This window comes from Mastigoproctus giganteus, chromosome 1, assembly GCF_048544385.1.
Source record: "Mastigoproctus giganteus isolate SK-2022 chromosome 1, ASM4854438v1, whole genome shotgun sequence".
NCBI lineage: Eukaryota > Metazoa > Arthropoda > Arachnida > Uropygi > Thelyphonidae > Mastigoproctus > Mastigoproctus giganteus.
The window spans coordinates 219,667,975-219,685,922 of NC_143575.1; the positions used below are offsets into that span (position 1 = coordinate 219,667,975).

At 34.6% G+C, this 17,948-nt stretch overlaps 1 protein-coding gene across 1 annotated transcript in view; it reads left to right on the top strand.

Moving 5' to 3' along the window:
- LOC150091532 (malectin-A) overlaps window positions 1-11,165 on the top strand; it is a 100,372-nt gene extending 89,207 nt beyond the window's left edge. The window contains exon 4 of the mRNA XM_090384404.1: window positions 10,504-11,165. Within this exon, the coding sequence (XP_090240530.1) occupies window positions 10,504-10,712 (209 nt within the window). The 3' untranslated portion in view covers window positions 10,713-11,165. The remainder of the gene's footprint in view (window positions 1-10,503) is intronic.
- The last annotated feature ends 6,783 nt before the right edge of the window (window positions 11,166-17,948 follow it).

Sequence of the window (17,948 nt, forward strand, 5' to 3'; positions counted from 1 at the left end):
CCGAAATTATTAGGGCAATCCGAGGACGTAGGAGAAACTATTTCTTATCTATACCACTATTTTTCGTCTTTGTGGAGTTCAGGTTCTATTATTCCTACTCCTTTAGTTTTTCTTCTTACTATGCGTTAATTTAATTATTTATTTTTACCGTATCCATCACATAGGGGGCACCACATATTATTTTGACGACTATTACATTATGTCCCACATACGGTCAATATGTAGTATGTATTATATATTTAATCTTATTTTAATCATTAAATTACGTTCTCTGTCGGGTCAACGATGATTAATATATGCTTACATTTATATTTTACTTAATATTCCTTACCTTGATTCTAATATTTCTAAATTTTCTTAACTTTTATTATGATCTTTCGATTTATTTATATTCGATTTACATTCGGCCTATACTGGTTTATATTTGGTTTAGATTTAAATTACTTAGCATATATTGATCATCACAGAAACAGAGAACCCCTTGTCGTTTTTTGCCTTCTTTCTGGGTGGTTGGCTCCAGTTGAAGTCATCTAGATTGTCGGTAAAAAGCGATTTTTTTTTTTTTTTTTTTTTTTTTTTTTTTTTTCCGTTTTCTTAGGTCCCTGATGATTGGATTGATTTGCTTATTCTAATGGTTCTTTATATTATCCTTAATATTATATATATATATATATAATGAATATAACAAATAAATTAACAATTATTATGGCAAGATAAACAATTATTATAGCAAATTATACAATAAAAAACTAAAAACTGAAAGGAGGAGAAGAATATATATATATATATATATTTGGGGAAAGAGGGAATATATACACTGGTGTTCAAACAAAGTGTGCATCACCCCTTAAAATTATAATTGTCGTCTGAATAACGTAAGTATATGGCAATATTTCTTACAGATTGCATCAGATAAGAGGTGATGACATAATATTGCATCAGCTGTTACTTTCAGCTATATAAGCACACTCTGTAAGAGTTATAGTCATTGCTTGCTTGCTTGTGTCAGGATGGCAAGTTACGTGCAGTTGACACCACAAAGAAAGAGTGCTATTGTTGCTTTACGCGAGGAAGGGTGTTCTTTCCGTCATGTTGGTTATAGAGTGTCTTATAATCAGTGGACAGTGAGTAGATTTCTTTCCAAACTCAAGAATACTGGTTATTAGCATTAGCATTAGTAGAGGCATATGATGCAAGAAAGCAAGCTTATTCAGCATCAGCCAAAAAAAAAAAAAAAACACCACTACTCCCATTTCATACCTGTCCAGCTGAGCCTTAAATTTGTTTAGGCTATCAACTTCAATAACAAGTGATGGAAGTCTATTCCACAAGCCCGCTGGCTAAAGGCAAATTTCCGCACATCTATCCGACATCCGTCCTTCCTCAATTTGAATTTATGCCCTCTCAGGCGATTATTCTGAGCAAGAGGAAGAATCCCATCGGCATTGAGCATGCTCAAGCCATTCAAAGCCTTATACACCTCTATCAGATCACCTCGCCGATGCCTAGTCTCCAGACTCTGTAATTTGCAAAACTTAAGCCTTTCTTCATAAGAGCAACCCTTTGTTCCATGGCATTGTAGGATTATCATACGGCAAGTGTTACTGGATTTTGTCAGATGAGTTGAACATTACGGTGTAAAAAAAAAACATTATGGAAATCCTAGTCTCGAAACTTTATTAGACATGTTGGGCAGACAACTTCTGTAGTCAAGACCCACTAATTTTCGTAAAATCGTCCTCTTACTAGATTTATTTCATTTCAATACTATTATAATTACATCTCACCCAGATGCAGCCATTCCTGAAGAAAAAATCTTGGGTAAGACAATTTCTGCCTTAAAATATAATATTTTTAAAATTCCAAAAATACTTCTTAATAGCCTATACTATCCTATTTGGTTAAAATATTTTAAATTCAAAATGAAAATGCAGATCCTCTACAAGAAAAAATCACAATAAATTAGCATTTGTCCGATTTTAAGAAAATTAGCAGGTCTTGACTACACAAGTTGTCTGCTCAACAAGTTAAACATGAGAAGGATTGCAGCCAAGTTCATGCCACGGTTACTGAGTGAAGTCTAAAAGCAGCATCGCATGGAAGTTAGTAGAGATCTTCAAGAATGGACTAGGAGTGATCAAAACTTCCTTTCTACGGTTGTCACTGGTGACGAGAGTTGGATATATGGGTATGACCCAGAAGCCAAGCAACAATCATCCCAGTGGAAGAGCCCATCTTTGCCCCAACTGAATCGCAGGTGGTGCTGAACACTATGACAAAGAAGGACTTTCAGGATGCATTTAAATCATGGGAGAAGCACTAGGATCAGTGTTTACGCCTTCGAAGGTGACGGTGGCGAATAAGACCCAGGATGAGTAATTTATTTTATAAATACATTTCGGGAACTTTTGGGTAACACCTCATAGTTTATGTGCAAATTTATTATTTCCAATAAAGAAGTGTAAAAAGCCACAGACATTTCTACCGCCAGGTCATGGAGAGTCTAAAACAAGAGGGGAAGATTCTTTTGCTGAGTGAGGTAGTACTTTATAGCTACGTAGGACTACAATGTTGCATAAGTTCCCATTGATAAATTATGTTCTTATAAATGCTAATTTAACATAAATTTCATCAAATGGCAGTGCATCATTTTCAAATTTGACTTTTTTGTGATCAAGTTTCCAGTATTTTTTGGTGTTGTTAAAGGAATAGAAGAAGCAATCGATGTTTTGCAGCATCAGTTCTATTTGCTTCAGTTTGAGAACATAACAGATGCTTTATGGCAAGTGTACAAGGAGTTAATTGTGATTTCTGACCTCAGTATTTCTTCTAACAAGAAATTTTACAACAGATGTGTTAAAATTTGTGAAACTATGGGGTATCTATAAATTCACCTGATTATGAAGCTTGATTAAAATTTTATTGTACAGCAACTAAAATTACACACAACTCAGTTTCTTATCACACAACCACACTTCAGTAAATTTACACTTGTGGTAGCATGTAGAATATCAAAACAGTAGCTGATTTCATTCCAAGTGTTTGAAGCATCTCTTGAGACCGCCTGTTCAATCTGGTCTTTTAATTTCTTAAGCGTTCTTAATTTTTTTTTTTTTTTTTTTTTTTTCCCCATATACCTTGTACTTTACGCCATACAAAGAAATCCTTTCTGGTGCAGGACACTGCCACCAGAAATGAAACTGTTTCAATCATCACCTCATTGATTGTTCCATAGGTGGATATTTCTAGAATTCCCATTGAAAAACATCTCTTTATTGTCACTGGAGATTGGTATCCTGCAGCCACAACATATACCTTGCACTGTTGCCATTTTAATGCTATACTGTTGCAATGCTTGCTGGGATCAAGGCTGCCAACTGTGCGAGAAAAATTTTTAATAAGTTGCTTTGATAACTGCAGCAAACCATTTTAAGACACCTATTACAGTAAAATTTTAATTGAGCTTCATAATCAGATGAATAATTTATAAACACCCTGTAGTATGCTGGAGATTGACTATCTCTTACCTGTCTAAATTCTGTAATGTTGCTGATGAACTCTAGTATCAATTAACTATATACTGTTTAGGGGTTTGTCCCTACTGTGTAGATTTGTAAATAAAATACACAAATGTGCTTATGGCTAATTTGCAGGTTGTATGGGTTGAAAAATCTAGTATAATAAGGGGGGGGGGGGTGAACAGCCTTGTCTCTTCCATGTTGCATCAGGTTAACTATGCTATAGATAGGATCTGTCACATAGAGATACAAAAATTGTATCAAAGGAATTTTTAAGTTATCAGGCACCAAATGCTGTTTTGTTTTGTCTTGAACAAAAAAAAAAAAAAACCAATAGAGATAACAATTTTAAAAGTATTCAGATACTTTTGAATTGTTCTATATATGCCCATGGGAAAAAAAACTTATACAATTGTGTCTGGGTGTTATGGTCTCTATAGTAAAAAAATCGGAAGTGGTGACTATTATTTTACTAGTCAGTCTAAGAGCTGTAAAGGTAAACTGAGAGGTGTTGTTTTATATATATATTTAAGTTTACTGTTAGGTTTAATGTATTTTATTATGCTATTTTTGTTCTAATGGAGCCCAAACAATGTAACAAAATAAAATCCAGCCAATTATGCACTAACATAATGCTTTGCCTATTGAACAGTTTATTTGAATATAAGAAAATAAGATATATTCATTCGCATGAAAATTGCTGTACACTCATCAGGAGCTTTGAACGGATCAATATTCAAAATAAAAGAACATAAATATACACTGTGCTACCACTTTATTAAGTACACCCCCCTGTTGTTCACACAAATGGTTGGTCTCACAGCGTTGCAAGTCACATGACCACAGTTGTGGATATAAATGCAGCAGAACAACCTTTCAAGTATCAGTTAAGCATACAAACCTATAGCAAGAATGGGGAAATGGAGTGATCTAACGGACTTCAAACGTGGCATGGTAGTGGGCAAGACGTGCTGGACAAAGCATCTCTGAAAAGGCATTTCTCCTGAAATTTTCACGCACCACAGTTTCAAGAGTGTATCGAGAATGGTGCAATGAACAGAAAACATCCTCTCAACAGCACTCCTTTGGAAGAAAATCGCTTGTTGTTGAGAGAGGTCAGAGGAGGATGGCTAGAATTGTGCAAGCAAACAGACTGGCCACAACGTCGCACATCACGTCAGAATACAATCTTCGTGCGCAGAAAAAACTATCGCAATGGACCACTAGACGCATTTTGTCCCAAATGGGCTACAACAGCCGATGGCCACATCGCGTACCTTTGTTATCAATGAAGAACAAGACAGCACGCCTCCTGTGGGCATAGCAACACAAGCACTGGACTATCGAGGATTGGAAAACAGTTGCTTGGTCTGACGAGTCGAAGTTCCTGGTGCATCATGTTGATGGGCGGCTCAGAATTTGGCGAAAACAACATGAATCCGTGGACCCGTCATGTCTGACGACTACTGTGCAAGGTGTGTGTGTGTGGGGAATGTTTTCTTGGCACACATTGGGTCCATTGCTACCCCTAGATTCTCGTCTGGCGCCTCCGTAGCCAGGTGGGAAGGAGCAGCAGTGCGTAGCACACGCTTCTTGATTAGACCGGGGTTCGAGCCCGTCACCACCAAATACGAAGGATGCGGAAAGGTCAGGGAATGACCACCGCATATCCCGGAGCAATATGGCCTTAGTTGCTAATGCTCCTAAAAAACCAAATAACAAGCAACAATTCTCGTCTGAATGCCATATCGTACCTAAACATCGTTGCTGACCAAGTGCATCTGTTCATGTTGACAGTTTATCCTCAGTCAGATGGTTACTTCCAGCAGGATAATGCGCTGGTGCATAAAGCTCGAATCACTATGGAATAGTTCCAGTAACATGACAATAACTTTTCTTTGCTGCAGTAGCTCGCTCAGTCTGTGAATCTCAATCCTATTGAACATCTTTGGGATGAGCTCGAATGGGCTGTTTGCTGCAGGCCTACACCTCTGTCGAATCTCAATTAACTGCGTGACACATTCATGTCTGCATGATACTCCATTCCTGCACATCGTTTTCAGAATCTTGTTCAATCCATGCCTAGACGAATTCAGGCTGTTTTGAAGGCTAAAGGAGGTTCAACATGCTACTAGGTAGGTATACCTAATAAAGTGGCAGCACAGTGTATGTACATATATAGGAAGAAATCTTTATGCTTAAATATAAATTTCTTTATCCTTATAGTCTTAATAATAGGTTCAGCCACCTCTGTCTAATCATATATCTAATACATACATTTATTGTAAATTTCAGATTGTTAAATGTGTTACTAAGACTTCTAGTGTTAGATCTTATAAAAAACCTAAAGACAAAAATGGAAACAAATCTAATTTAGTAATTTAGGTGACTTTTCTGTTCCACTCATTCAATAGGATATAAGTGTAGCCTTTTACCTTACAGTAGTTCTCCCTAAAAAGACTTTCATATTCTTATTTTAAAATTTCAGTCAGAATTATGAATTTTATTAATATTAGTGATTGTATTAATTTGCACAGTTCTTTTTTACCTTCTGGTTGCCAAAATACATATGTTAAAATCAGATACAAATACTCTAAACCTTTTGGCTTATTAGCCTGTAATTACAAATCTGTGGCCATAAACTTTAACCCTAACTCTTCTAATACAAATAAATGTACCGGTATTTGTAGATACCAAAATTACAAATCTTTTGTTGATCCTAACTATGGACACGTTATTTTTGGGGCATAGAGAGAGAGAACAAATAAATTATACCAAATAAAGCCTCTAATACAAACATGGCAGTCCAGTCTGCGCAGGAATCGGAGCAAGGAAGTTGTTCTTGCCCGACTCCGCATAGGACACAGTCATCTGACACATTCGTTTCTGCTGAGGGCGGATGATCCTCCTATGTGCGAGCAATGCGACACCATTTTATCCGTTAAACATATTTTATGTGACTGTTCCAGTTTTAGTAATGCCCGTTTTATCGCTTTTAACCATCTGACTGAGCCTTATACACTCAGTCAGATTTTATCTGACAATGACCATGTGTCTGGTATTTTTAGTTTCCTGAAATCAGTAAACCTTTTTAATCATATTTAAAAAAATCTTATTATTTTAAGATTTATTATTTTTACCTTGTTTACTGATATTCGTCTTTTACAGTTTATACGTGGCTTTTATACCCTGACTTAGTGATCTAATTCGTTAGGTCACTGAAAGATTTTTACCATTTTTATGACAAGGTTTTGGCGCATCATAGCCTTAGTTGCTGATGCGCCAATAAAACTAAACCAACAACAACAACAGTTATTTTTGGGAATCTTGATATTGTACCCCATTCAGAACTCAGAGAGAGTCTTTCTTATGGCTTCAAATCCATGGGGTACAATGTGAACTCACCAGATGTGAGGCCCCCCCCCCCCCCCCCCCCCCCGGGATCACATCTGGTGAGTATGGGCTTGGCAAACCCAGGGTCCTGAGCTGGATATCATCATTCTTCTCTTTCTTGGTGATGCCTTCTTCTCTCTCTCTCTCTCTCTCTCTCTCTCACACACACACAGGGTAACTTGTGATGATTTTTTTTTTTGTCTGGTGCAGCATAAGCCTCAGGCTTCCTTGTACCATATGGCTAATAATAATAATTTAGATTAACTCCTAAATTTATTCAACTTTTTCTTCTTTAAGAAACAACTCTACAGAGACCTGTTAAACTTTTGTTTTACTTTGGCATATAAATGTAATACATCCATTGAGACTTTTCAAATTTCGATTAATAATGTTTTTTCAGAACTTTTATATAAATTGTATTGTAAATTTACATATAATCCTATTAGACATTATAATTTTTCTAAGATCAAAACACGGTTACAAGAAATACATGAGCATTTTGTTATTACACAGGTAGCCAAAGCCTCCAACAATGCTGTTATATGTAAGGCTTTCTATATTGATACATTAAACAAAGAGCTACATGACAGTGATGCTTACAAACTAGTGCCTTCTTCTCCTAACATTATCACTTTTTTTTTTTTTTTTTTTTTTTTTTGTAGTTGTTGGCGCATCGACTTTTGTGGCCATAATGCACCTCCCAAGGTTTTTGCAGTACTTTGATCCAAGCCCGAGGCGGGATTCGAACCCGCAACCTTTGGGTTGCTAGGCAACTACTTTACCCACCCGGCTAGCCCGGTCTGCAACATTATTACTAAAAAATTGTTAGCTTTAAATAAGAAATTAAAAATAAATATTAATAATTTTCAATTTCCCTTTATTTCATTCCAATGTTTCATTAAACATCTGTAAAATTCAGATTTATTACTTTTGTGAAAATATTTATGTTCATCTTCCTGGAATTACATTAGAACAGTTATTTAAACTTATCTTGGGTATTTTACCTAATAACAAAATTATTCTTAATAAATTACAAGTATTCAAACTTTTGATTTCCATAGTCTCTTTACTAGTAAAAATCTGGCTAATTTAAAAAAACAGTTCGTTTAGAAAATTTCGATAAATTATAATCATGTTATTAATTGTAACATCACTTTTTGGAACAAATTGATCAAACTTTTGTGTCTTTAATAACTGTTTTCTTATGGTTCCAGGTGTATCAACAGATCAAGGGTAGGTACTCCCATGGGTACCCTTGCCTCTTGCATTCTTGAAACTTTATATCTTTACTGGTCCAAAATTCTCTTTCTCAAAATATCCGTTTTAGTTATATTTGATAACCTTTGCATAATCAGTTATCCTAACTTTTTTAAGGATTTTGGCCATTTCTATCATTGTGAACTTTCTCTAGAAAAAACTAATTCCTGTAATAACACTTCTAATTATTTGGGCCTTAATATTAGTATTGTTAATGATCATACTTCAGCTGATCTTTATAATAAAAGAAACTCTTTCGACTTTGAAGTTGTAAATTTTTCCCATTGGTTTTCCAATATTTCTAATAGTATCCACTGTAATGTTATTACTAATGTGTTAGAATTTCTACCATATGTAATAACTACAATATTTCTATTTCCAACTTTAAAATTTTTTTTCCTAAACTTATTGGCAATTCTTTTGTTTTATCTTATTTAAATTATCATTTTCGTAAAGCTCTTAATATTATTTTCATTTTCGTAATTTTATCATTTTCGTAAAGCTCTTAATATAATCAACCATTTTTTTTTTTTTTTTTTTTTTTCTTCCAAAATCCATTAACTTACTAGAGATTCCTTATTAATTTTTGTGTGTGTGATTTTCATTGTGATTTTTCACACACTTTTGGCCTCAGCATTACTGCCAGGCCCCAGCCTAAATTTCCAACTTTTTCGCTTAATTTGCAACTTTATTTATTTCAAAAATTTTTTTTTTCAGATACATAATACTTTCACACATAATATATTGTCTACTTATATATTTTTGCCACATTATATCTGTTTAGATCTCACTTTATCACCTTCTTTCACATTTTTTTTCTCTAGGCTTTGTACATTATGTATATAGCATGCGCCGACCGGGCTAGCCGAGTGGGTAAAGTACCTGCCCGGCAACCCAAAGGTCGCGGGTTCGATTCCCGCCTCGGGCTTGGATCAAAGTACTGCAAAAACCTTGGGAGGTGCAATATGGCCACAGAAGCCGATGCGCCAACAACTACCAAATCAAAAAAAAAAAAAAAAAAAAATATAGCATGCATTTCATAGTTTGGCTACATTTAGTGTCTATGCGATGTGTGCATTTTTTTTTTTTTTTTTTTTTTTTTTTCCTTCTCTAATTAGCATTAGTAGAGGCAGCATCAAAAAACAAAAAAAAAAAAACCTTCCCATTTCATTGATTCTTTCATTCCAAATGTTTGTCTAATTCTGCCTTGAATTTATTTAAGCTATCAGCTTCCACAACAACAGATGGAAGTTTGTTCCAGCAATTAACTACCCGCTGGCTAAAGGCAAACTTCCACACATCTATTCTACAACTGTCTTTACTCAGTTTGAATCTATGCCCCCACTTGGGTTTGTAATCTGAGCAAGGGGAAGGATCCCATCAGCATTGAACCTGCTCGATCCATTCAAGGCCTTGTACACCAATGAGCCAAAACATTATGACCAGCGAGTCGTTATACAAATTGAAGCAACTGCAGGTGAACTATGGCACATGCGCAGGTCAGAACACGGTATAAAAAACACCTGATACTAAGCTCTGTTAATCAGTGTTTCTTCAGATGGAAAAGGCAGCGGCCTTAAGCGAGTTTGACAAAGGCCAAATTGTAATGGCCAGACAACTGGGTCAGAACATATCCGAAACGGCACGGCTGGTGGGGTGCTCACAGTCAGCCGTGATTAGAACCGTGGTTGCTAACACGTTTTATACCAAAAAAATCGGTAAAAACAATACACAAGTTATGTTTATTTTGTTGTTTTCATGTTAATGCCAATCTTTTTGCAAAATATTGACTGTGGTGCAATAGTGACCTTTTCACCTTGATTTCTATTTATATGCAATTAAAATAAATAACAGAGGAAAAAACCCCATAACATCTTTATAGTTTTTATACGGATAATTAAATACTCTGTTTTACTGAGGAACTTCATAGTTGTATAAGTTTTAATAATCAATTTCATCTTTTTCATTATTCATTGTCAAAACATCTGTATTTTTAGTTTATATAAGCAGAAAATTATCACCTTTTCGTGGAATAGGATATAATCAGTGAGATTTTGAGAGATCCACATCACCAAAGAGGGTTGAGGCACTCTTCTAAAAACAATGTACATCTCATCATTTAAGAGTTGTTTTCTACATTTCAGTTTTGGAATAATAAAAAAAATAGGTTTCAGTTACAAACTATTTAGAATTAAAATATTTTCCGTAGTAAATGATTGTAGATCATTTACCTATTAATAATGATATTAATGATAATAATAATACTTATTATTAATTCTAAGATAACTTAGTATTATTATTAATGATCATGATTAAATTTTATCTTGATTAACAGATGTTCCACTTCTCCCGTCATTGACACAAGAGGAAAAAGAGGAGGAGGAGGAAGACATGCAAGCAGAAAGAAAAGCATCCCCTGTGAGAAGACCTTCTGGGCCACGTAGTCCAAATCCATATGAAACAGATGATAGTAGCACTATGCTTCCCATCTTTGTTGCCATAGGTGCCTTTATTCCATTGCTATTTTGCCTCTGTAGGTTGTGATGTAAATTTTTAGGGTAGCACAATAACATGTTGTTTTTACTGTCCTGAGAAATTGGCACTTCATCATTGTTATGCAATACTGGATCAATTCTGATGGGTATGATAAATAAATATCTGGAATCTGTATTTTGGTTTAGGGTTTTGTTATTAGCTTCTGACCATTTGTTTCCCATTCCGTAGGAGATTGAAGGTGCAAATTTGTGTTATTCAAAACTTGATGCCAGTTTCATTTCCTACAATATGGTCATTCTACTGTTGTTTTTGTGCAATAACACCTCATTAGCAGTGATAAAATAATACACGCCAATATTTATTAGCAGCTATGTTTTGTAAGTAATACTGAGTCACTTTTCATCATAGCAGTACTCAGCTTATACAGTCCAGAGGGGGGAGGGGTGTAGTTTGGCTCTTTGGTGGTCCCCACCTCTAGACTATACAAGTTGAGTGTTCTTAACCTAATGAAGGAAGAAGCATTATCCCTAAAGCTTCGTTCCTAGAATATATATACTAGGAACCTAATATATATATATATATATATATATATATATATATATATATATATATATATATTAGGTTATGAGATATCTCCACCAACAAGCAATGTTAGACTGACCATATTGCTGAAAATGTAACTGATATTAAGGTTGATTTTGTTATTATTTTTTTGATTTATTTATTAAATATATATATATATATATATTTTTTTTTTTTCTTTTTTTTCTTCCAATTTTATTGGCATCTCCTCCAAACGGAAAAAAATTATGTAAATTTTATTTTTAAAATTTTAATTCAAATCTTATTATAAGATAAATGTAGATTAAAATATTGTGAGATCAAACTGGATTGCACAGTGTTTAGGAATGGCTGGACAATCTGAAGATGAACTTAATCTGAAAAAAAGTAGTAAATGAGAATTTAAATTCATCCATATTGGTTTAAGGATGTTATATGTTAACAGGAAATACATTATGGAAGTTCCAATGTTTTATTCCTGTTGTGGACATGTGGTCATAAAAATATAAAAATCATAATACAACTTTACAAAGAACATCAACATTATTGAGATGATAAAAAAGCACCTTGAAAAAAAAATTTCTCTGTGTTAGAACAACCTGATTATGATATTTTTTAAAGAGGAGAGTTTACATGACCATATTTTATTTTACTCGGAGGCGATGATAGCACTGTAAATATCATGATTCTAATTTAATTTTTCATTTACTAATTACAAATGTATCATAATTATGTGATAATTGCTATAATATATATATATGAAAGAATAAATTTTCATGTGGAATCCCCCCCACACCCCTCACCCTTCATTCATTTTATTTTTTTCATTTCCATAGTTTAACACTATGATGTCCATAATTTGTTAGATGCGCAAACTTTTACCAAGTTGGTTTAATAAATATGTAGAAAATGTGTAAATAAACTGTTTGGTGTTTATTTAATATGTGCATTTCTTTGGATAATATGAATTACCATTGTGTCATAATAACAAGCAGTCTTAAATCGGGAATGAAATAAATGTGCACTATATAATGAAATAAATAAGCACTTTAATATATAGAAATGAGTTGTGATTTTTATAGTATCTTACACTGAATATTTGCATGTAATACGGTCCTAAATGTGAAGAATTTAAATAGTTTATACATATATACTTGAATGATTTTCAATAAATTTCAACTTCCACTTATAGATATTTAAATTTTTATGGTTTAATTTTTTTTTGCTTAATCCAACTTCCCTCTTCATTTGTTGTTTGGAGACTATATATATGTCTAATTTCTATAGTGGAAAAAATCAAGGCATATAAGTTTCCCTGAAATATCAACTGTGCTCTATCTACAGGGTGTCTCAAAAATATTGGTACAAAAGTTTAGGGAAAGTAGGTAACATCTAAAGGAATGTGAATCGCATAGGAACCCATAACTGGAAACGTCACAGGAAAGTAGTAGCAGAAGCACAAGAAGCAGAAATGACACAAGATAGTAATTAGTGGCAAACATTTATTTGACATAATATTAACAATGGAGTAAGAGGTGTATGCATTTCATGATGTTACAACAGATGCTCGAAGGTTCCACCATGAGACGCGATGCATGCGTGACACCGACACAGCATGGATTGGCGGACACGGTCAAACACACCTGGAGTTTCTTTGACAGTAGCAGCAGCGCAGACAAGTCGCGCCACGAGATCCATTTCCGTCTCCACATGTGATTCATACACGATAGATTTGAGGTCCCCACAGAAAGAAATCAAGGCTCGATAAATCAGGTGAGCGTGGGGGGGGCAGGCAACGGGTCCACCACAGCCAATCCATAGACGCCCAAAACACCTGTTCAAATGGTCACGAACACACCTTCCATAATGGGCAGGCACCCCGTCATGTTGAAACCAAATGTTGCATCTCACATTTTCTGGAACATTGTCAAGTAACCCTAGTAGAACTTGTTCAAGAAAGATCCGATCCGATATTTAGCAGAGTTCATGCTTGATGGTAACAGGTATGGGCCGACTAAACAGTCACCGACCATACCTGCCCACACACATTTATTGCGAAGCGATGTTGTGCCGCATGGGGGCGCACACCGTGTGGGTTGTCGTGAGCCCCACATGAGCATTGTGCTGATTGAATAAGACTTCCCGAGTGAAATAAGCCTTATCCGTGAACAAAATATAGGCTGGAAAATTCAAGTCTCAAACACTTTCTTGGAGAAACCACTGTGCAAAAGTCACACGTGCAGGATGATCTTGAGGGAGCAGTAACAACCTTTTGGAGATAAAAGGGATGTAAGGAATCGTTGTGCCAGGCAAGCTGTACACTGCAACGAGACACTCCTAAGGCAGAGGCAACGGCATGCGTGCTGGTAGTAGGATTACTCTGGACGGCATTCAACACACTTTCTTCCATGGCGGGAGTTCGCGTCGAACGTGGTCTGCCTGCACTACTCCTGTTATCTCTATATGACCCGTAATCACACAAATTTTGATGCACAACGCAAACAAATGGTGGTCCGGTACATGTCTGTGTGGGAAGCATTCTCCATAAATTCGTTGAGTGGCTCGTCCATTGCCCTCTGCTAATCCATACACTAGGTGCATGTCTGCCAGCTCACACTTCGTATATCGATGCATGCTCTTCGTATGGCTAGTACTGCTTGAATGAGTAAATCAGAAATTTTCCCTCTCGCGAACTGATGAACAGCGTCGTCTACCGACTTACGGTGACGTTTCCGGTTATGGGTTCCTATGCAATTCACATTGCTTTGGATTTTACCTACCTCCCCTAAACGTTTGTACCAATATTTTTGAGACACCCTGTATATCTAAAAAAAGCATAAAATGAAAATGTAATTTCAGTTTTTTTTAACTTTGCCACTGCGTTTAAGGAAAGAAATAGTTTTTCATCTTGAAAAACAGACTGATTATAGAACACACACATGGTCTGCATAATACAAGTTTTGGTATGACTAACAATGCATTGAATTAGTGATGGTTAATTTGCAGCATCTGTAGCTCTTATTAATAGCTTGGCTTCCAGTATGAAATAATAAAAAATTATACAAGTCATTTTAAAAGTCAGAAATGAAGCTAGACACGTATAGTTTAAATTCCACTTTTATTGCCAGGAGTTTATCCAGGTTTCAGTATTACTGGAACTTATTGTTCATATTTGCCACCTTTCAGTGCTAATTTAGCACAGTTAAGTAGGAACATTAGTGAGCTCCTCGTGACATTGATTCTGAAGGATGAACATTTATTCATTAACCTATTTTAAATTTATTTTATAAACAAAATTGTTTTCTTTTTTTTTTTTTTGCAATTGCTGTTTGGCATAGAATTCCTTTATGCAGTTGACAAAACATTTGATGGTGCCAGGCACAGATTTAAAAAAAAAATTTTTTTTTTTTACAGAATCTACTCAAGCATCCTTCATTGCTTATAAGAATGTGCTCACCTAGATAAGGTATTTAATGCATTCTTATTAAAAAGTTCTTTTTTTTTTTTTCCATAAAGTATTTTAGACATCTTTTTTTATTGTTGTGGTGAATGCAAATACCTGAGACTGTGCATATGCTTCAGCTATTAATAATAATAACAGATGTATAAGATTTAGAAATCATAGAAACTTTGTATACCTTACTTGGCAAATATAATTTTTTCTCCCTACAGGCTTTAAAAGAAAGTTTAAGAAATCTGATTTATATCTTTGCTTTAATAGAGAATCTTATTCATTTTACCATAAAATAGTGAATAAACTGCTGTAGTGGTAGTTTTATCCATTTTATAATGAAGTGATAAGAAACTTAGTGACAAGTGAAATAATTATTGAATCTAATATAATAAATGGAGATTGACTTGGATTGAACTTTTTTGAAATGGTTTGCAACAAAATAGAAATATAGTTTCAGCCTAATTTCTGCATTTTCATTTTTTAAGAAAGTGACTTTATTTTTAGAAAATTCTGTGTTTTTAATTTTATTTTTAGTTTTATTTTTTGATCAGGTACTTAAATCTGTTCTTGTGTGGCAATATGTTTTCATATTAGTGGGAGTTTTTTTTTTAATGAATTGCATGCACTTCAGAAATTTGGTTTATCATAAATGGTTGTCATCCAAAATTGAGTGCAATTTACTCAGTATTTAATGTAGATAACATTTGTCACTATTATCACTACATTCAGAAACCAAGTATTATTTCATACTAAATATAACTATAATATATAAACAATACTTACAGTGCCAAGTTTTCCATGCTGTGATTATTGTTTATATTATAACAACTACAGTTATAATTTTTTAATTACAACTGCAGTTAAAGTTATCTGCAGCAAGCATTTAAAAAAGAAATAAAAAAAATAAACAAAACCTTTGGAATTGTGGGGTGAATATGTCTGATCTAGCAATTGTTCAGTTAATGGAAGCATTTTGAAACCTGTCTCCCCCCCCCCACCAATTTCATTATCTCTTGCAGTTCCTCTTCAGATTTTTATTGGAATTCTAAAATGTCATTAAATTTTCTTGTGAGCTTAGTTTCAGAAAGAAATTGCAGGAATCTAGATCTGTAGTATGGAGAGGGTAGAGCCATTTTATAGTTGTTCAGAAATAGTTGTACAGAGAGTGATATGTTTACTCATATTTGTTATGAATAATTAAATCCCAATATCCTATTTTCCTCTATGTTTCAACCAAACAACTTTATGTAGCCACTGTAGGACCCCTTTGTAAAAGTGCTCTTTAATTTTGACCCCACAGAACTTTCCCCTTTCAAATTTGTCATCCTGGTAAAACACATTGTAAAGGATTTTCAATGTACACTTGGCACATTAAATAACACTGAAGCAAGCTAGATGAGTTGGATTGGTACAAAGGCAAATTTGTGTACAGAGTTAACATTGGCAACTTTTCGGTGGTAGTGCATCAAATTTGTCGTGATTAGAATCTGTGGTAACAGTTGTTTGCTTTTGGAATAAGGTATCTTGTATTCTTAAATTGCTTGCTGTTAACTTGCAAAATTGTGTGCATATTGAGTGAGTGGAAATTTTTGAAATGCTGTGTGCTAACATTTTGGCAGTGTCTTGTTGGGATGATTAAATAAACCATCTCTTGTTGTCGTTTTGGATGGTCTCAAGTGTCATAGGTTACCAACTCTTTAATATGTGTAATGGATCTTGTTATTGCATAGAGATGGTGGTATCATTGGGTGCATTTTCCCATTTTATTTATCATGACACAGCAACCAATGCCCAGTTCGCCATTTTCCCTGTTATTTGAGCCAGAAAACCTCCTTTAGGTGTGGTAGGAGTTGTTGCAAAGGCACTGATTAATATTTGTTCTTGTGGAACCCATTCCCCATTTTTTTCATATCTGTCACAGAAATTGTCAAGGGTGCTTGGCATGATCTTACTCATAGGCATACAAAATAGTGAAGCAAGCAATGGGGTTAGTTGCAAATTGCTTACAGTGGTATATACTATCAGCTTCTAACGGCAGGACTCCAGATCATTATTATTATTATTATTATTATTATTATTATTAGCCATATGGTGCAAGGAAGCCTGAGGCTTATGTTGCATTGGCCAAAAAAAAAAAAAAAATTTTCCCTATTACCCTGAGAGAGAGAGAGAAAGAAAGGAATCACCAAGAAAGGGAAGAATGATGATATCCAGCTCAGGACCCTGGGTGTGCCAAGCCCATACTCACCAGATGTGAGCCCATGATAAGGGGAATCAAAAGAGACGGTACATCATGAATTCCAAAACAAATTGAAACATAATAAAACTTTACTAAACTGTTTTGTACTTATGGTTTTAAAAAAATGCTGTCTGTTAGTGCAAGTTTGTGTTGTTCCATCAAGGTGTATGCTGATATGATCCAGTGAAATGTTACAACTTCAAATACAGTCAGACCTCTATATAATGAAATCGATTGTTCCCTTGAAAAAATTCATTATACAGAAATTTTGTTATAAAGAAATAGGACCTTTTCAACAATGAAAAATACTGTAAATTCAGAAATACAGTATAAAGATGGGAAAGTGGGAATGAATAAATTTTCTAACATTTTAAAACAATTTATTAATATATACTACTAAGAAATGACTACTTACATGATGCCCACAATTTATTAGTACACTTTTAAGAATTATGTCATAAAATATTTGGCTATCGTGTAGGTTAGTGCAAATGCATAATTTTAACATAGCTATCTACCAAAGTAGTTGAATTAATTAAAGTAATTAATTACATTGGCATCGTTTTGGTAATATCTCATATTATGAATGCCTTCACAACGAGTTGCCATGGTATTGTACTACCTCGAATAAATAACACTTTACCAGTGGAGAAGACTGTTGTTATTTATTCTCAGTGGATTCCATCACCCAGACGGCACCGTGTCAAAGCTCGTTGGCTTCTCTCGGTGGGTGGGCAGGTACCCTGGAGTCTGAGTGGTGGTATCTGCTGAGAATAAATAACAATAGTCTTCTCCACTGGTGAAGTGTTATTTATTCGAGGTAGTACAATACCATGGTAACTCATTGTGAAGGCATTCACAATATGAGTTATAATTATAACCAAAACGATGCCAATGTAATTAATTCAACTACTTTGGTAGATAGCTATGTTAAAATGATGCATTTGCACTAACCTACATGATAATCATTCTACCTCGTAGCATGAAGCCTTTGCCCTTAAACACTTTATGAAATATTTGGTTAATTTTT